General features: G+C 37.3%; 1 protein-coding gene across 3 annotated transcripts in view; it reads right to left on the reverse strand.

Moving 5' to 3' along the window:
* DCC (DCC netrin 1 receptor) overlaps positions 1-21,225 on the reverse strand; it is a 1,166,577-nt gene that overhangs the window by 49,536 nt on the left and 1,095,816 nt on the right. For 2 of the 3 annotated variants that reach the window (XM_067014926.1, XM_067014924.1), the window contains 2 exons: positions 18,158-18,313; positions 9,469-9,681 (listed from right to left, as the gene is read on the reverse strand). In XM_067014926.1, coding sequence (XP_066871027.1) covers positions 9,469-9,681; positions 18,158-18,313 — 369 coding nt within the window. The remainder of the gene's footprint in view (positions 1-9,468; positions 9,682-18,157; positions 18,314-21,225) is intronic. The other variant, XM_067014925.1, reaches the window with a different exon arrangement.

The raw sequence follows: 21,225 nt of genomic DNA on the forward strand, positions 1-21,225 counted from the left end.
GGAACAGACATTCATAACAATGGGTGGAGAGACAGATTAAGAAATTGGAGGGGGAATGCTATCTAAAGCAGTTTGGGGCTTCCCTGGTGGCGTAGTGGTTGAGAGTCCGCCTGCCGATGCAGGGGACACGGGTTCGTGCCCCGGTCCGGGAAGATCCCACGTGCCGCGGAGCGGCTGGGCCCGTGAGCCATGGCCGCTGAGCCTGCGCGTCCGGAGCCTGTGCTCCGCAATGGGAGGGGCCACAGCAGTGAGACGCCCGCGTACCGCAAAAAAAATTTAAAAAAAAAAGCAGTTTGGTTATTTAAAGGGGCTGGTGGGAAATAGCTTCCTGGCTGCTGGATGGATTTATGATTTAAGGGCAAGACCTGTTTAATTGAAAGAGGCTATGCTTCTCTCTAGACTTAAGAAATGATATTCAGACAGCTCTGAGCAGATGTTCTGAAGTTCTCTGCTCAAGACCATTCTGTCTTCCAAGCAAGGGCCCATTTCATTGGCTGCCCCTTCTCTGGTGCACATACTTGTGGTGAAATACAACCTTCAGGAGTTAGATCTTGTTTCACCAGCCACTGAACCATTAAAACGTACTTTTAAACCTCCTTCCACATCATGCCACTGTTTCTTATTATAGGGCATTGGAAACTTTACTGGGCCCAATTTATAAGGCAATTTGGTCTCCAGATTATATCAAATCAGAAGCTCCTGGATTCAGGGTTAACATCTTTAACTAGCATCATTCATGTTTACATGCTTTGACTCCCTTAGGAAAATGAAACTCTTTCCAGGCTAGATTTTATTCTCCCCATTTATAGTTGTGGAAAACGGAAGCACAGAGGTTAAATGCCTTATTCAAAGCCAACCTACCCAATGAATAGGGGAGCTGAGTCCTAGTGGAGTTTTATTATTTTCCTCCTGTAAGTTCTCTTTCAGTCACACTTTGCTTCTGCCAAAGAGAACAGGAAGACTGGCCAAATTCTAATTACATGGTGCCTTCCTGCCTTTAGTCCTGCACCATGGCAGGCATCAGCTCAGACTTGTGTGCCCAAAATATTCTGTTTCTATTAACTAATTGTGGTACCACTCCAGAGAGGAGCCAAGAAGAAAACGAATAACTATAATTTTAAATGCAGCACCTACCGAACCTAAAGATTAAACCAACAATCTCAGACTTTAAAGGTACACTAGGTAAACACATTACTGTGGTCTGAAATATGCTGTTTCTATAACAAATCATGACTCAGATGACCACAGGAGTAGAAAGATACAAACAACTGGGTAAGAAGATGGGAAATGTGAAAGAAGAATATTTAAGAAGGGCAATTTGGAGTAGATGTGAAAAGAGCAGTTGCTGTAAGTACCATCAAATCAAATGGGCAAAACAATGATGGCTGTTTTGCACCAAATTAAAAAACCATTTGTTGGAATCCCTTTTACCACAAAAGATAAAGGCATTCTCCTCTGAGAGCTTTGATATTATGGTAAATAAAGAGATGCTGGCAATAAGAACATAAATCCTCTGCAAGCCTAAGATGAAAGTCTACTCTAGGAAGATGTTTAACATGGCACTTGAATTTCCCATTAAGTCCTTGCCAATGAGATAAAAGTTATAAACATTCAGAAGAAGTGGAATCTTTAAGTGGTTTTTACACATTCTCTTAGATACTGCAGGTCATATCTTCAGAAATAGTTCACTGATGGTTAAATTTTCACTTTTAATCACAGAGATTATTTCAGTGTGTTAGGTCTTTCACAACGCATTTTCAATAATCCATGAACACAGAGGCTTATGTGAACACTTTTTGTCTGTTTCAAAATTTCCCGCGTTCCCAAAGAAAGCAACTGGAATCTGATACACATTGATGAACCATAAGGAGCTCTGTCAAATGCTGAGAAGATTTAAGATGCACAGTGTGCAGCTCAGAATCTGTACTCAAAGGAAAACCTTTCTCTTACTTCTACTCTTTCACAAAGCGAAGAAGAAATACAGAGAGAACGTCCACCCTTTTTATTTTTATTTTTTATTTTTTTTGCGGTACGCGGGCCTCTCACCGTTGTGGCCTCTCTCGCTGCGGAACACAGGCTCCGGACGCGCAGGCGCAGTGGCCATGGCTCACGGGCCCAGCCGCTCCTCGGCACGTGGGATCTTCCCGGACCGGGGCACGAACCCGTGTCCCCTGCATCGGCAGGCGGGCTCTCAACCACTGCGCCACCAGGAAAGCCCCGTCCACCCTTATTTATGCAGTAATTAAGATTACTAGAATTTCACATTTTAGTCCTCTTTGAAGAGAAAAGTTTATCTAATTCCACAGATTAGAATTAGTAGGATTCAGGGGAGCAGAATTCCATAACTGGCATAATGGAGGGAGTAGTCCTCAGGACTCTATTTGCACTGAGCCTCACTCCCTCTTTTTAGGAATAAAGGGGATGCTATTCTTCTCCAATGTACTATGATCCTCAAGATATTTCACAAGTAACAATATCTATATAGAAGTAATTAACCATGTGACCTAGGCGGTCCACAGGATATGTGAAAGGAATAATTGCTGCCTTGAAAACAACCTATTCCTCACCCTTTTGCTCATCATTCTCTGTCACCCACAAGGCCACCACTCCCCAGTATATAAACCAAGGACTTTCTTCTTAGATTATATGTTTCAAATTATATAGTCTACTAGGTAACAAGGTTCTGAAAACAGACTTGTTTTCATTTTCTCTATGATTATCTAGATAGCAATGCAACACTTTAACCCTAGAGTGTAATTGTTTAAATTTGATAATTAGCCTCAATTTTTATTTACGATCTAGCAATTCTTGGTACAATATTTTCTCTTGTTTTTTTAATTGCATAAAAATTTGATCCAAAGGACTCAAATTTTGACTCAACGGTGCTCATTCACCCCCTCTTCCCAATAGCATTTTGCAATTCTAAAAAGTACCAGCCATTCCTTTTTCAGTCTTGTTGACCTTCACACGTTCTAAGCCACCATCTGAGTAATATTCTCATGTGTGTTAACTTTTATCTTTGTTTTACACTTCCTTCTGCTTGTCTTAATTTTATTATTGGACTCCAAAGCCCTGGCCACCCATGGTGCATCGCGCGCTGCAAGCAACAGATGTCAGTTCCCGGGCTCCTTGCCCTCCTGTAGAGCGAGCCGGCAGGTTGCACAGGTGAGTTTGATAGGAGCTATTCCAGAGCTCCTGTCTAGTTCCTATCTTGCTATAACTCCTTTCCTCTGTCTAGCCTACATAAAGGAATAAAACATTTACTCAGACACTAAGCTAAATCACTCAACCTCCCTGCTATAAAACGATTCTTTCTGAGCGATACTTAATGACTAGAATCATCCTAGAAGCCTGCTTGTAGGGAAAAAGTCAATCTAAGAATAACTACTCACAGCACAAAAAGCTGCCTAAAATCCTTTATTTTTCTTCAGCGTTCTATTTCTCTGAATTCTTTAAAGTTGGCCATTAACTCAATTGTTGACCTTGGGCAAGCTGCTTAACCTTTTTAGGCTTCAGTTTTGTCATTTATAAGTGAGGTACCAGTCACATGGCTTACTCATAAAGTGTCCTCTAGAAATGGTTTCCCTCTCTTTGAGGCAGTTAGCAGAGATTTTTTTCTATTTAAATACTGGAACACCATACTAAAGGAAATAGTATTTTATTAAAACACCAAGTAGGTTCCAGAGTCACAAGTATTGGTGATGCATAAAGCAAACTTGACTTAATTACATTTACCAAGGAATCATTTAGAATGACTAGACCAAATCAAATCAAATTTCATCTATTAAAAAAATGATCTGTTGGGAATGAGGACAAGACAATTTCAAGGGGGTACCTACCAAAAAAACAACCACAACAAGAAAAACCTCAAACAAAAAACCAAACACACGCACAGAGATGAGCCTACACGTGAGATGAAATGTGAAGGGGGTGGTGTAATTTTCCACTCTGAAATTGATTGGTGGTACTGGCTCCAAAAACATCAAATCAACACATCTTTCCTACTCAACTGTGCCAGTGATTTATTTGATTTGACTGGCCTGAAAAGTGACCCTCTTGTTCCACCTGCTAAAGGATGTCTGACCTCTGCCTGTGACTCATTTCAGCAGATGGAATACTCAGGTGGAATCCTGATGAACACCCCCAACAGGAGACTACAGGTGACTCAGGGAAAGGAATTCTATTAATGTATCATAGTAATTTATTGGCAGTTTTGTGTGATAGTATATTTACTGAATGAGGCCTGCCAAAAAGATCAGGTTATAGCAGGAACACATGATTTTCTAACCAGCCATAAAATATAAATCAAATGCCTTTTCTGTCCACTGTCAGCCCCCTCCTCCCACTCCTTGTCCTCAGTTCTCGGACAAACTGAAGCACATGCCACAATTTGTAGAAGGAAAATCAAACTCAATTTCGCAGTACAGTGAAGTGAGTTTTGGTCTTGTCATGTCCACTGACATATCGATCCCTAGAAGACTGAAAAGATCAGGATGTTCTAGGTTTTCACTTTTATAAATAAAAACATGTAGAAATGCAATGTGTAAATGGAGGACAATATAGCACGTATGCAGCTTTACAAAGATCCAAGAACTCCAGGGGGCTAATGTTGTAAAACAGCGCTACGATATAAAAGTCGCTATTTAAGAGGTCACATTTTCTTTCCCTTTAGAATTACAGCCTCAGAAGACATATGGCCTCCTAATCCAGGTTCATTTAAAGTGCAGCTGATCAGTTCACAGCTAAAAGGAATTTTCATTAGAGAAGAAAAACAAATAAAACAGCCTATCTGGGCCCTTTGTAGAATTTATGTCAGATCTATAATGCCACAAACCCAACACTTTTATCAAACATTTTCTATTTAATCTGAAAGGGGACTGAGCCAAATCACTTATATGTTCACATCTGTGATTTGCAAAGTGCAGTATGTGTAGCCTCCCTGATATGTGTAAAGACCACACAGAGATGAAGCATTAAGAAATGGAACCACTTTATCACGAGGTGATGATGAAATTGTAAGAAATACCATAAAACACCCTAGAGTTTACTAAGCTAAATTTCTAACTGTGGAAGGAAAAAATAAATGAAGGAATGAATCTGTGTTTTCAGGTAGGTAGAATGTCACTCGTTATGACAACAAGATGATTTTCTAATTACCATTTACTAGAGAAATACTGCAAAATTCTCTGCAACTCCATGGAAGTCATTACTGCGTATTATGTGGTGCCCTATACCTCACTCATATAAAACTGCTGCAAACATAGCTTTGCATGCCTTTTTGGAAGGCAAACTGAGGCACAGATTGATAATGTTGCCCAAGAAAAACCACACACAGGAATTTGAGGAGGGAAGGAACTTCTTCACTGATCCTAATTTAAATGGTTTCAAACCAGAAGGAGCTTCTCGTTGGGCGTGATCTTTAAAAATTACAGTGATGCCTCACGTCACCATATTCTAAAGTAATTCCTTGTGGTAAGTAAAGATAAATTCATTAGTAATTACACAGTCCAATAAGTGAAACCCAGAGTAAAATTATTTGAGGTATTTTTTTAAGCCAACAAGAGAATGACTTTACTTCATCAATCAGTTTGACTACAGTAACGATTTTCTTAGAATTAAAATTTGTCGAAAGCTCGAAATATTTCAACTTTTAGACTAAGAAGCAAGTAGTTAATGTCACAGCTAATACATTTGTCAGTCTGCTAATTTTCTTTTTCTATTAGAACAGGTAAACATCAGCCCTTTCTTAAAAGCATACTATTTACCATGTGTCAGGAGCAATGCAGGGAGAACTTATTTGAAAAACATGAGGTAGGGGGTTATGAAATGAACAGGAACCACAGGGAGACAATAAGAGAAACAAAAAAGGGAAAGGCATTTAATAATTCCCAAGTGATGGTGGGGTGTGCTTCAGGTGAGTGGGGGAGGATGGTATTTACTATGAAAAAAATAAAATCAACCCCCAAAATGCAAGCCAGAGATATTGGAAAATCTGAAAGAAAAGATAGTTTGTAAGAAATAGTTCCACTAAAAACAAAAACAACATTAAAACAAAAGAAGACTTATAAACATGCAATGGAAATAAAAGAAAATGAGATCTTGTCCACATGACGTTAGAACAGAGAACGGTTCTTCAAATATGCTTATTATTTGAGAGAACAGATGTAGAGAGAGAAGAACAAACTCTCCTTACCATCTTTTAAAGATATAACACACTCATTTATGCTACATCGTGCCAGATTTTGTTTAAGGCAGCTTCGGTTTTACTGTAACTAGAAGAAAACAATAACTAGTATATAATAAAGGTAAGTGCTTTGTTCTGCCTATTATCAGATGTTCTTTCTAAAATTAGGATCATTGGGTCATTTGGGGGTCATTTTTTGTTTTTATAGATCACTTGGAGCATGGGTTGATATCCAAACCTTGTGTTTCAAACCAAATATTACTGCCACAGCAAAATTTTCATTTAAAATGGACTTTTGAATATCATTTCCATCTTTTTTCTCTGTATTACATAGTTCCTCAAAAACAAGACCTTTACTTCCAAATAAAGAGAACAGTCAACAGTATAAAGTACTATAGCACTGTAGTTTCGTGGCGTTAGAAAATTGGTATTCTCAGTATAAAATAGTTAAACATCTCTAGAAGAAATGGACAAATTCACAGAAAGGTACAATCTCCAAAGACTGAACCAGGAAGAAACAGAAAATATGAACAGACCAATTACAAGTACTGTAATTGAATCAGTAATTTAAAAACTCTCAACAAGCAAAAGTCCAGGACCAGATGGCTTCACAAGTGAATTCTACCAAACATTTAGAGAAGAGTTCACACTTATCCTTCTGAGACTATTCCCAAAAAATTGCAGAGGAAGGAACACTTCCGAACTCACTCTATGAGGCCAGCATCACCCTGATACCAAAATCAGACAAAGATAACACACAAAAAAGAAAATTACAGGCCAATATCACTGATGAATATAGATGCAAACATCCTCAACAAAATACTAGCAAATTGAATCCAACAATACATTAAAAGGATCACACACCACGATCAAGTAGGATTTATCCCAGGGATGCAAGGATTTTCCATATCCACAAATCAATCAGTGTGATACAACACAGTAACAAACTGAAGAATAAAAACCGTACAATCATCTCAATAGGTGCAGAAAAAGCTTTTGACAAAATTCTCATCTTTCCTTATTAAAATGTGAGGGAAGAAGCCTTGTGAGAAAATGGTATTCCCCAACTCAGAATTATTTCAGAAGTTTCACTTTTTCTTTTGTTTTTATCAGTATTAGAATGATTTAATTTAATAGGCTTTAAAAGATTATCTTTGTTTTTGTCATTAAATGAGTTAGACATAAACTAAGAGTTACAAATGAGTTCCTAAAAGTTCAGAACCCATGCTTTCTGCAGTTAAAGAAAGGTGGGAAAAGATGCACCACTCCCAAGCTGTGTAGACTTAAATATGCTACTTAAATGCTCTGTGTCACAATTTCCTTATCCATGAAACGGGGTTAAGAAAGTAGCAACCTCACAAAGTTTTGAGGATCATATGCCATACTACAAGTCTTCAGAAGCATGCAGGTCACATAGCACATGTTCAGTAAAGGTTAGTTATTAGTAGTAGTTGCAATTAACCTGCTGTCTATCCTGAATATGTCTCCTCCAAGATCATTTCTCTTGGTTGGTATTTCAGTGGGAAACTGAGTGTAGCCAGAAATCACCAGGCAGCATGCTCTCGACACAGGAATTTCATGAAATAAATTTTCTTGCTTCAAATTGTCCCTGTTTCAACTAGCAAAGACCTCATAGCTTTGGGGCAATACCAAGTAGCAGATTCTCCTCATCATGTGTATGTGGGATATATACGTGGAGAGTGGGAGAAGGGCTTGGAAAATATAGACTTGCTTTAAACCCTAGTGTGGGCTTCTTTGGGGCTAGAAGAGCCGTCTCCTGTGAAATGAAGTCATGACCTGCAGTGAGCCTATGTGTCAGAGAAGACCCCATCCTGCCCAGGCACAACAGCGGGCATCTCAAGGGATGGAGTCCCACATCCCTCCTGTAGCCGAGCATCCATATGAGACACTACATGAATGGTGAGAACACCAGAGGTGATTCACACAAATCGATTAACATGATGCCAGGAACAAGATATAGTCTTAATGTTAATATAAATTTCAGATTCATAACTGCAGTCTTATTTTTCCTAGCTTAAGCAATCACTGTGAGGTTTACGTACTAATGCAGTGACTAAAATCACTGTGGGTATGGATCCGAGTAACAGAAACTAACTCAAGTGTCTTTGTACAGTGGCCGATTGGTCCATCCAGCTGCCTGTGTCAATTAAGGGGGCATCTCTATGTACTTGGAACCATTGAACATCACTAGCTTATTCCTAATTTTGGAAGTGACATACCATCACTTCCGCTGCATTCTTTGGTCACCAGACCAACCCTGGTGAAATGTGGCGGAGAACTCCTTATACCATCTACCTGAAGCCCCCATTCCCTTTTGCCTTAGAGAACCAACATCACCAAAGATTTGCCTTCATGTTTTCCTTGCAACCCTGCACTTTAACCTAAGAATGATGCCAATATTCCAAATAATTTTGAGCACTATGTAGTTCTTTATGTACCTACTCAACTAGCTACTGGCCTATATTTCATCCTTTCTATTTGTTCCTCCTCTCCTCCCCCTCTCCCTCCTCCTTCTCCTCCTTCTTCTTCTTCCTTTGTCCCTCTCTGTGCCCCCTTCATCTCCCTAACCCCTAACAGAAACGAAAAGGAGCTCTGGTTCAGCCTCACTGGATACCAGCTAAGGTAATAAAATGAACACTGCACTGGGAATTAGGGACTCTGGTTCTCCTCTCTGCCATTTGACTTTCTTAGAAAGGAAACAGAGAGATGTTACTTCCTATCTATCTAAGTTGTGGTTTCTCCATTTCTAAAATTAGGAAGTTAGACGCTACACTGGTCTGATATGCCTTTCTGGCCTTGGAACTCTAAAATAAGAACCCCTGCAGGATGACTAATGAAAAGAACAAAGCAGAATTATGAGATTTACATGCATTTCTCTAAAAAGTGATTTTGCAGACTTCTGTACCTTTTACTCTAGTCTTGGAGTCTAGCTTTAAATCCTACAACTCATGGGGCAGACAGAAGAACTTTTCCAGTATCCTCTAGTGGGCAAACCTATAGCACATATTAAAAGCACTGGACTGACATTCAGGATCAATGAACAACTTTCCAAAGGAACGAAAGGTGCCTACAACCAGCCAGTTGCTTATAAGGCAAATACTTAAAAGCTGCACCACAAACATCAGTGAAAGACACGAGCACACTGGGTATATAATCAACGTCAAAAAGATACATTACGTCCAGGCCTTCTCGGAACCCTCACGTACTTACGTGGAGCCACCAGGGATAACAAAGCTTTTAAGTGTAAACAAATGGGCACTTACCTGACTGCGACAAAAGCGGTGTATAAGGGATTTTCGGTTCTATTGCACTCATCGGTGGAGGTAGCAAAGGGTTGGCGAAGCTGCGGAGTGGATGAGTTGGTCGAACACAGGCCGTGGGGATGGTTCTGCTGGGCGCCTCCTCACTGCTGGGATGCTCAGGCTGTGCTGGAGGCAACATGGGCGGCTGTTGGGTGGCTGCTCCTTCGCTCACTGCTGCAAGGGAGACAAAAAAAGCCATTCATAATCCACGACAAAGTGGGCTTTCCCTAAGTCACCCGAAGGGGCCCTGGAGCAGTTCAGAGAGTTATGCCAGGATCTGACTAATCCATTCTTCACGTTGAGAACATTCCATCCCTCTACCCTCATATATTTAAAATATATGATAACACTGTCCCTTTAAACAGTAGAAATAGACCCAGTAGGACAGGGCTCTATCTTCCAGGAAGAGTAGTAAAATATACACGGCACTGACTGTATTGCCTGAATTGTCTGGGCCCTGCAATCATAAGTGAAAAGGCGAGAAAACAAAGAGTTATTTCTACTTTCATAAGTAGCAATGTCAGTGAAATTCAAGATACCAAACCTGGCTACGGCTGCATTATTATCTACCAGCCAATATGCCAATTTTTTAAAACATGCCATGGCAACTGTCAGACAAATCAGAGTGACTGGGTGCTCAAGGCATTGCTAATAAAATGATATGAATAATAACCATTATCATTATCTTCCATAACAAAATAGAAGCACATCCAGCTAAGAAGTTATATGCGAGATGAATCTGCTGAAACAAGTTGCCTGACTGCAGAATTGCAATTTTTCCTCTTTCGTAGCAAACATTGTAATTTTCAGTCAGATTACTATGGTTGGAGAGGTTTCACACAGCCCTTTGTGACAGCCTTTGGCCATCTGGACAGTTGTGCACGTGGCAACACACCTTTTCTCCAGAGAACACAGTTTAGTTTAACTAAAATACTGTTTATCATGCTAAGGACGCTGTGATTTGACTTTATTCATTCATATTCAGAGTCAACAGATCCCAGTTAAATTGAAAATGAACAGAGCTGCATAGTAGGTATAAGTGTGGATGAAAGAAGAGTATTTCTGATGACTTACTTCTTAAAAAAGTGCTATTGGGTAAAGTGGAAAAAACACAGTGATAGAAGATAATCTCTCACTTTTGAAAGAGAATTTCTATGCAGGAAATATTTCAAGATAATTAGTTTGTGAGATAATTTTGAGACACCTCTCTGGGAGGCTCAGTGAGGTCAGCAAAGGGCAGAGGAGATAGAGAGAAAAATCTGATAATGCTGAAGGGGGTGGAGATTAAAGATACAAAAGATCAAGATATCATATTAAAGATATGCAAAAGTGAAATGTGCCTGCAGAGGGTATTTGATATTAAAACTCATTTGTCTATATTCAGAAAGGGTTAGAGGTCCTCTGGGTCACTGAGTGGACTTCAGGCTTACCCAATTCAAACATGGAGATTAGGAGATACAGGGCTGGTCGAGGACAGATGCAGCCACATAGCAAATGGAACCAGAAAATGGGCAAAGACTTGATTAAAGATTTCTTCAAATATGGAAAGTGTAATCCAGCAAACTGGATAGAACTCTGAGGGCAAAAGCAGTTTGAAGAGAAGCACCTTACCTCTAGGCTAGGAAGTCCTATCAAAGATGGAGAGGAGAAACACATGCAGGTACAATCTCAAGGTTAAAGTGAGGGGCTGCAAGGAAAACATTAAGGCAAATCTTTGGTGATGTTGGTTCTCTAAGGCAAAAGGGAATGGGGGCTTCAGGTAGGTGGTATAAGGAGCTAAACTGCTTTCAAGAATGTAAAGACAAAGAGGAACATGTGTGTTCAATCAAGATGGTGTAATTAGGTGGTTGAGAGTATAGTTTTAGAAACAAAGAAAATTATGAAGGTTTTACTCTAGACTCATATTTAGTCTAAAGGAACAAATGACCAACGGTCAGTTGTCCAAATAAAAATACAGTATCTCTCAGATCTAGATCTGAGAGAAACAGCTTCAGGAACCTACAACGAGGTACTTCTTTATTACCAAAGAGCTGGTTTTCATTAAAGGGTCCATATCATCATATTAAGAATGCCTCTCCAAGAAAAGAAAGTTCACAATTTTCCTCAGAAATCTGCTGTAATTCTCTCTATTGAAGATGGACTGCAGTAAATCCATATCATATTTTGAAAACTGCTTTAGTTATTGCAGAAATAATAATGTTTTGTGATGTCTTTCTTTTCTTCATTACTTCCTTCATATTTTCTTTTTCTATTTCTTCTACATTTTTGAAATCAAAGAGATCTGAGTTAAAATATTATTGTGATCATAGGTTTAATAAAAACTTACATGCAATTTTTTTAGTCTTCTAAAATTTAGTTACTTCAAAACCTCAGGCTTCACATGAATTCTGTTGACTTCAGTGAATTTTAGGGGGGGGCACTCCCATTTTTCTTCTCTTCAGCATATTTGAAAATAAAAATGCTGTGCATGCCTAGTCCTCCATTCCCAAGTTTTCAGTTGGCCACCATGATTCCCACTGGGAACATCACAGTGTGGTTCTTGACTTTGAGAGAAGTAATGGTGGCTTGATACCAATGGACCAACTCTTTAGCAAAATCAATACTTAGTACCACATAGTGAAAAGGAACGTGCCTAATGCAATGTGCTAGGTGGAATGGGAGGGTCCAGCCTCAACACAATGTATCAGTAATGCATAAGGGACTGTTTTTGTTTTTGTTCAAAACGTTAATTTTGCTTAATACCTAATACAATGGACAAGGTACAGGTTTTCCATAGACAATTCATAATGCTTATATTTTACATTCAGAAAAAAAAAAAAAAAAAAGCCTTTTAGAAATGGCTGACATCTAAGGCAGTGAAAAAATTCTCAGACAAACACAATAGCAGCTGCTCCACTGGAAAAGCTCTCATTTCAGACGAGCCCATTTGGCCAGTTCAGGGGCCAGCTTCAGGACACCTACGTGAAACAGATTTGCTCCGTGACATGACATTTAGCTATACTAAGAGCTCTAAAAGCAAAGAAAACCTCCTTTCGCCCAAGAAGTGCAGCTTCCCTGAAATTCAGACACTAAAGTGAGAATCAGATATGTACTGGCAAGGCACTCCTTTTCAAATGATGAAATAGTAGGAATTCATTGTACAAATAGCATACAATTACACAGCAGAGTCAAATCTCAAGGCACTTTATAATAATTAATGTCAACACATAAACAACTGCTATGGAATAACTGGCAAAAATATTGCAAAAATGGAAATGAGGAGTTTTCTTCCATCTGAAACTGCAATATTTGAAAGAAATACAGCACACTAATAACTCTAAACAAAGACACTTCAAGACTCAAACATTTTTAGGAACCAAATTCACTCGTTAATCTCAGAAGAACAACACCATGCAATAATCCTCAGTAACCCCAATTCCTCACAGTTCGGATGTTTTGTAAAAGACCCTAGAGAAAAATTCATGAACTCTACTGTGCTGATCTTATTTAGGGCAAGTTCCATTTGTTAACTGATTTCCAATTTGGTGTAGAGGCGGGGCAGAAAGATAACATGGATAAAGTTGACCAGCTTTCTCACGAAGACCATGCCGACACTGAAAACAATAGTGCAAGTCATCTACGCTTCTCTAGTACCTGTTTCAAAGAGGAGGAAACGGGGGCACTGATTTTACACTGATTTGTAGAAATGAGACCTCAAGATGATTATTTGAAGTTTTCAAAATATAGCACTTTTCCTTGTTCCCCAAAGGCCAGTTACTTTGCCTATTGAGGCTAAGAGCAGAACTGCAGTGCATTCGTAGGAAGACGAAAGATTTGCCCATCATGACTGTATAAAGCTTTATCCATGGATCACCAAATATGTGTTATGCAAACGTATTTTATCCTATATCTTTTCTTTCCTTATGGGAGGGGAGAAATTCAGCGTTATTTCTGTCTTCAGAAAGCAGCAGTCTTTGGGGGCAGAGTTTTAGTGATTCATCTCTCAAAGTCAAAGGTCTTTCTGATAACTTTTGAGGAAGGAGAGCTGCCCCATTTCACACAGTCAAATGCTTCTTTTCCCGTGTGTGCCTTTCGCTGTTTTTCGGGGTGACTAATAAGGCATCTCCAGCCAGAGGCATGAAATGTTTTCTGCTTGAGAGAGAACAGGGATGTTTAGTGTTCTCCAAGGCATTCAGAAACTGATACTGAATGAGTAGAAGTTAACTGTTTCTGACAGTGATTTAGAGAATATTCAGTTTCCTGGAAAAGAGAATGCATTGTTTTTTTTTTTTTCTTTTCTAAGCAAGCACTTGGAAACACATATTATTTCCTATACCTTTTGCATTTCACATAGCTTTGGTCAAAAAATACTTGAAGAATGACTGAGTATATATTTTAAAAACATGTGAAATCTTGGCCAGGAGTAGAATGCCTATGCCTTTTGATTTTAGATGAGAGTCAAGAATTATTAAACTAAGAATTCTGTTAAGAATCTTTCATTTGCATAACTTTCTATAATAGTTACATTATCTATTTTATGTTTGTATTATATATTATGTAATAGTTACATATTAAATTTATTTAATAATCCTTACTTTAAAATAAATTAACAAAATAAAAAATCTACTAAGGAGACTAAATTTTTCTCCCTTCCTTCCTTCTCTCTCTCTCTTTTTTTTTTTTTTCTTTCTTTCTCTCTAATAGACCTTACTTTTTAGAGCAGTTTTTAGGTTCATAGCAAAATTGAGTGGAACATACAGAGATTTACCCTCTGACCCCAGATATCCACAGCCTCCCCACAATCAAAATTTTGTACCAGAGTGGTCCATGAGACTAATCACATATAAACAAATCTGTGGTCCTTAACCACAGATGAAAATAAATTTTATACTAGCTCATTTATTGTGTTTTTTTTTTTTTCACTGAAATTTAACTTTTGGAATCAAAGAGTAAATGAGATGCTGGATTTTCTGAAGGAGATGATGATTTTAAAAATGGAAAAGAATCTGCAGGAACACCCATGAATAAAATAGTCAGGGCTTCCCTGGTGGCGCAGTGGTTGAGAGTCTGCCTGCCGATGCAGGGGACACAGGTTCGTGCCCTGGTCTGGGAAAATCCCAAATGCCGCGGAGCAGCTGGGTCCGTGAGCCATGGCCGCTGAGCCTGCGCGTCCGGAGCCTGTGCTCCGCAATGGGAGAGGCCACAGCAGTGAGAGGCCCGCGTACCGCAAAAAAACAAAACAAAACAGAAAACGTTACTTGCTTGTTTTAAACAAAGTAGTGAACTTTGGCTGTGTAAGTCTTGCTGGAATGAACAAATAAAAGCCATTCTTACACTTCCTTTTAAATTTAGAGAATATAAATGAAATCAAAAGAAAGCAGTAAACAATGAACCAATGAGAAGAAAACCAAACTAAAACTATAAACTTCTCTTTTCTGTTGGAGACAGTTCATTTCAGAAGTTGAAGAAGGGACTTGTGGGTTCTGAATTCTTTGACTGGAATCATTGTCCTGGTTGTCTGGGGATTCGGAAATTTTGGGTTGTTGGACTTCTCACATCTTTTGTGTTTAAATTCCTTCAGTATTGTTTGGGGGGCTTTTTTCTTCGAGTTTTTGCACACAACTCTATTCTCTAGACATGATGTGCAGTGAGAAAAAGAAAAATAAATCTAATTCTCTCTTGGTCGATTCTTAATGTCTTTTAATTCTAACCTTGTTACATCTAGACGATTTATGATTTCTTAGAGCTGTCCCTGTTGAGTTGGAAAAAATATAGCTACCCCGCAAATATATTTTATTGCTGTTACCATCTTATCTATTACGAAATATCCTATCTCACAGGAGCTGCTGAGTCACCCGTTCGTAACAAGGAGAAGAATGCCATAAAATCGATTTTAAAATGCTGTGCTTGAAAAAAAAAAAAAAAGCCAAATGGCACAGGAAAAATCACCAGGGTATATAGCTTGAGAGTCTTTCTCCATTCCTACATTCCTTGAAACAAATGAAATACTACTCTCAGGATACAAAATCAATATACAAAAATCAGTTGCATTTTTATATGCTAACAGCAAACTATCAGAAAGAGAAATTAAGAAAACAATTTCATTTACAATAGCATCAAAAAGAACAACATATTTAGGAATAAATTTAACCAAGGAGGTGAAAGAGCTCTACACTGAACACTACAAGACTTTGATGAAAGAAATTGAACAAGCTACAAAAGATGGAAAGATAGACTGTGTTTATGGATTGGAGGAATTAATATTTGATTAAAGAAATTGATGAAAGAAGACTTTGATGAAAGACTTTGATGAAAAAAATTGAACAAGCTACAAAAGATGGAAAGATAGACTGTGTTCATGGATTGGAGGAATTAATATTGTTAAAATTACTACCCAAAGCCATCTATATATTCAATGCAATCCCTACTGCAATTCCAATGTCATTTTTACAGAATTAGAAAAAAAATCCTAAAATTTGTATGAAATTCTGAATAGCTGAAAGCAATCCTAAGGACAAAGCTGGAGGCATCATAGTTCCTGATTTCAAGCTATCCCACAAAACCATAGTAATTAAAACAATATAGTATTAGCATAAAATAGACACAGACCAATGGAACAGAACTGAGAACACAAATAAATCTCCACATATAAAAATCAACTAATGTTTAACAAGGAATCCAACAATATATCATGGGGAAAGAATAGTTTCTTCAATAAATGGTGTTGGAAAAACTGGATAGTCATATGTGAAAGAATAAAACTGAACCCCTATCTGGTACCATCTGCAAAAATAAACTCAAAATGGATTAAAGACTTGAACATAAGACCTGGAACTGTAAAACTCCTGAAAGAAAACTTAGACATTGGTCTTGGCAATGATTTTTTTGATTGGACACCAAAAGCAAAGCTAACAAGAGCAAAAATAAGCAAGTGGAACTACATCAAATTAAACAGCTTCTACACAGAAAGAAAATGAAAAAGTAAGGGGAGAAAATTCTTACAAATCAAATATCTGATAAGTGGTTAATATAAAAATATATAAAGAACACATAAAACTCAATAGCAAAAGACAATGTGATTAAAAAATGGGCAGAGGAACTGAATGGGTATTATTCCGAAGAGGGAATATAGAAGACCAACAGATACATGAAAAGGTGCTCAACATCACTAATCATTAGGGAAATGCAAATCAAAACCACAATGAGATACCATCTCACATCTATCAGAATGGCTAAAATAAAAAAAAAAACAAGAGATAAGTCTTGGCAAGGATGTGGAGAAAGGAAAACACTTTTGCACTGTTAGTAGGAATACAAATGGGTGCAGCCATTATAGAAAACAGTATGGAAGTTCCTTAGGAAATAAAAAATTGAACAATCATATGATCCAGTCATCCCACTTCTGGGTGTAGCCAAAGGCAATCAGGATATCAAAGAGATATCTGCACTCCTGTGCTTTTTGCAGCATTATTCACAATAGCCAAAACAATGAAAAAGCTAAGTTTTTGCCCAGGATGAGTGGATAAAGAAGATGTGAGATATATATCTATCTATATTTATATTTATATTTATATCTACATCTACATCTCTATCTATCTATCTATCTATCTATCTATCTATCTATCTATCTATCTATCTATATTATTCAGCCATGAGAAAGGACATCCAGCCATTTGCAACAACATGGATAGACCTTGAGGACATCATGCTGAATGAGATAAGTCAGACAGAGAAAGACATACATAACATCACTTATATGTGGAATCTAAAGAAGCCAAACTCATAGAAATAGAAACTAGAGTGATGTTCACCAGGGCCTGGGGGTTGAGAGAAGAAGGGAGCTATTGGTCAGAGTACAAACTTCCACTTATAAGATGAATATGTTCTGGGGATCTAATGTACAGCATAGTGATTATAGTTAATGATACTGTATTATACACTTGAAAGTTGCTAAGAGAGTAGCTCTTAAATATTTTTATTACAAAAAAGAAATTCTTATTATGTGACATGATGGGGATGTTGGCTAAGGTTATGGTGGTAATCATTTTGCAATACATAAGTGTATCAAATCAACACTTTGTACACCTTAAATTTATACAAGGTTAAATGTCAATTATATCTCATTAAAACTGGAAAAATACATACATAAAAACAGATGAAATACCACTCTGGGAATTTTTCATTTCCAGCAACTATTTCTTAAAGATGAAAATGTATTGCTGAACTGATTTAATAAAGAGAGCTTTCATACAGTTATTGGTTCATAAGGAAAATCAATGAGACATCTTTAGTTATAACCGACAGACACTTAAATAAGGATGTTGGAGGACAGTCACTTGCTTATTAACTTCCCAGTTAACAGAACAAATTAATTTCAAGCACCCATCACATCATGGTTTTCCTGAAGCCGTTGATCTTTGTTTCCCCACGACTCCCCATACTGTCAGTGCAATGGACTATGGAAAGACTCCTAGAAAATCAGTCCAGAAGCATGTACATAGGGTCCAAAAAAAAACAGACGATGCTGGAAAAGAAAATTCTAGTACCCAGGTCATAAGTATATCAATCTTTCCAAAGGATAAGAACACCAAAATGCTACACACTTGACAAGACATCCTTGGTATTATTCATTTGCTCTTGGTAAAAAGAAAGGAAAATGCAATACACTAACTTTTTCCGGCTCCGAAACCTCGGTCCACTGACAGTGTAGGGAACGGCACAGGCCGGAGGGTGAACTGCGGGTGGGGGTATGCACACGTGGGTGATGGAAGGATTCCTGGATACTGGGCACTTTCTAGGGTTGGCACGGGGATGGCACTCACGACAGCTGCAAAACAAAGATGTTATCGTTAGTACGTATAACTCTATGTAGCCACCTAACAAGCACAAAGGAACTGGCTACACTTTCACATCTTCAAATCCATGCACGTTCTTCACAGTACCCTGTAGGTTCCTTTACTTACCTCTCTTTCCAGAAAGTCCCTTTCTTACCTCAGAAGAGACAACTCACTCTTTAAGAATCTTACTAGGGAGCATTTCCCTGAGGTTTAAAACTTTTCATGGTTTCAAACAAGGAAATGATTCATCAGCCATCATAAAGCCATCTTAAGGCTTCCTGGTTTTTATTTAGTTTAGTTTAGTTTTTGTTTTAGTCTTTCTCCTAGGCAAGAATGATGATATTAGAAATACTGTGTTGTTCAGAAATGGAATACATTATATAGAGTGGGCTAAGAAAATGGGAATTTTCTATTAATTCTGTGACAGAATGTAATGCGCTGGAGAGCTATAGTCTGGAGAGAGAATAGCAAGTTATACTCTAAATAATCACACAAAGGATTTATATTTAAATAGAAAGAAAATACTTTCAAACAGCCAAAATAGTAGTACAACTTAGTGACACATTAATTTAAATGCAACTGAATGTTTTCTGTGAATACCAAACATGTTTTAAGTTATACTGACTTAAACCCACAGATGATATCTTACACAATATTTTCTAGGTTTAGTGAGCATTGTTCCATTCCATGATTCAAATATCTGTTCAATTATATCATATTATGAAATATTTAAGGGTAGTCAATCTCCATCTTATAAAATATTTAGTATTCCCTACGTCTTATTAACTAAAAATAAAAATAAAGCTAGCTACTGGAATGATCAATTTCAACAGGATATTCCTGTGTATAAAATTAATGAAGTTATTTCTGTTATATACTTGATTTTTTATTTAATTATACCCTGATGTCAATTGCTGGAGTTCAGCATGCACAGCAGTGTACATTTACCAAAGGAAAATCTTTTTTTTTAAAATCACATCCCTCTTATGAAAGTAATTTCATCATCAAGATACAGATTATCTTGCACTATTGTTAGTTAGAAACAGATTTAAAAACCATTTTAACTTAAAAATACAGATTAATTACATTAAATACATAACACTTTAAGTTAAAAAGTGCTTCTAGTAAACTGGCTCTTAAAACTGCATTTGAGAATTTATTTTTCCGTTTATTTATAACACTTCTTAACGTGCCTATTAACATGTTTTGCAAAACGAAGTTGGGTTGTTTTCAGATAAAAAGTTTTGACTGACTGGTTTGACAATGAAGACTAACTCTTTTTTAAGTGGGTTAAGTAATGGATGTTTTACCTGAATCGAATAAAAATACATATTAATCATTTAATGGGATAAAACATTTTTTCACAAAATTATGTTAGTAAAGGTATAAGTGATATTTCAGTGTTTCCAATCCTGTCTTCGTATATTGTATTACACAAAGTACCTCTAAGTGAAAAAAAACCTGCATGTGTATTTTATAATTACTTTGTAAGTCTTAGTAAAGCTTTTTACTGTTGTATCTCCTAGAAAGTTAGAAAGTAAGTAACTTGAATGAGTAATAAATATCTGAAATTTAGGTAGTTTCTAAAACTTTTACTTCCAGAAAAATTGAAGGAAGACATTATCTAGTTGTTTACTGAAATACTGTTAAAAGTAACTTTGTATGAGAGTTCACAGAATAATTCTGGCATGTAATTTGGAAGGAGTTTGAATTTTTGAATGATTGCTATAAAAATCTCATTGTTATTGCACTTGCTCATACTTAATGCAAACAAGGTTTCTCAATGTTTAGATCAATAAGAGAAAACATCGGAATAGAATTTATGCAGTAAGTAATGTTCATCCATGAATACATGCATTAGTTGCACAAAAAGAGCATCTTTCGGGCTTCCCTGGTGGCGCAGTGGTTGAGAATCCGCCTGCCAATGCAGGAGACACGGGTTCGTGCCCCGGTCCGGGAAGATCCCACGTGCCGCGGAGCGGCTGGGCCCGTGAGCCATGGCCGCTAGGCCTGCGCATCCGGAGCCTGTGCTCCGCAATGGGAGAGGCCACAACAGTGAGAGGCCCGCGTACCGCAAAAAAAAAAGCATCTTTCATGTCATTAAGTGATAGAATTCTAACACAATCTTATTTTATATACAATTGTGCAGAAATACTAATTGTAATGTTAACACACCGAGAAGAAAAATAATTAGCAGTTAAAAACTTGTGGTCACATAAGTTTATAATATAAATCTAACATCTCAGCTTATAAAAATATTATGTTTCAAAGAAATAAGATAGATGATCGACAAAAGATAGTCTTAAAAACATGACAATTGTATATTATTCTGTGGGGAAAGTGAATTGTAGGTACTAGGTTCAAGGAAAAAATGAGTGATACAACTTTTCTCTGTAAAAGGGGAGCTTCCTCATGTATTTTGTAAATGGATGATGTGGGTATCAAATTGCTATGGTATTTTTATACTTTTGGCTTATTTGAAAGAGTGGAATACCAGAAAAATTACATATTTCACAGATACTTAACTTATAATATTGTAAATGTTAAGTTAAAACTGTGTGTGGTGATACAAAGCTTTTCTAAATTATTTTTGGGAGGACTCGAATGAAAAACTGAGATTATTAAATGATATGTAGCATCATAAATGAAGATGCTTTAGAATCTATAAAATATTTTATAAAGAGTAAATTGTGGCTATACAAACATATGAACAGACTTTAGAAAAGGGAAAAGAAATAAAATGACAAGGAAACTTTTAAAAAGAATCAGAAATTCAAATCATACTAGCCAAAATAATTATAAATTCCCCAAAGGAAAAGGTTATAATTTTATAGTCTTTGTGTCTGTCAGAGTATGGTGCTGGAGATACTTCATATTTTTCAAGTGAGTTAATAAGAAAGAT

Source organism: Kogia breviceps, chromosome 15, assembly GCF_026419965.1.
Source record: "Kogia breviceps isolate mKogBre1 chromosome 15, mKogBre1 haplotype 1, whole genome shotgun sequence".
NCBI classification, from domain to species: domain Eukaryota; kingdom Metazoa; phylum Chordata; class Mammalia; order Artiodactyla; family Physeteridae; genus Kogia; species Kogia breviceps.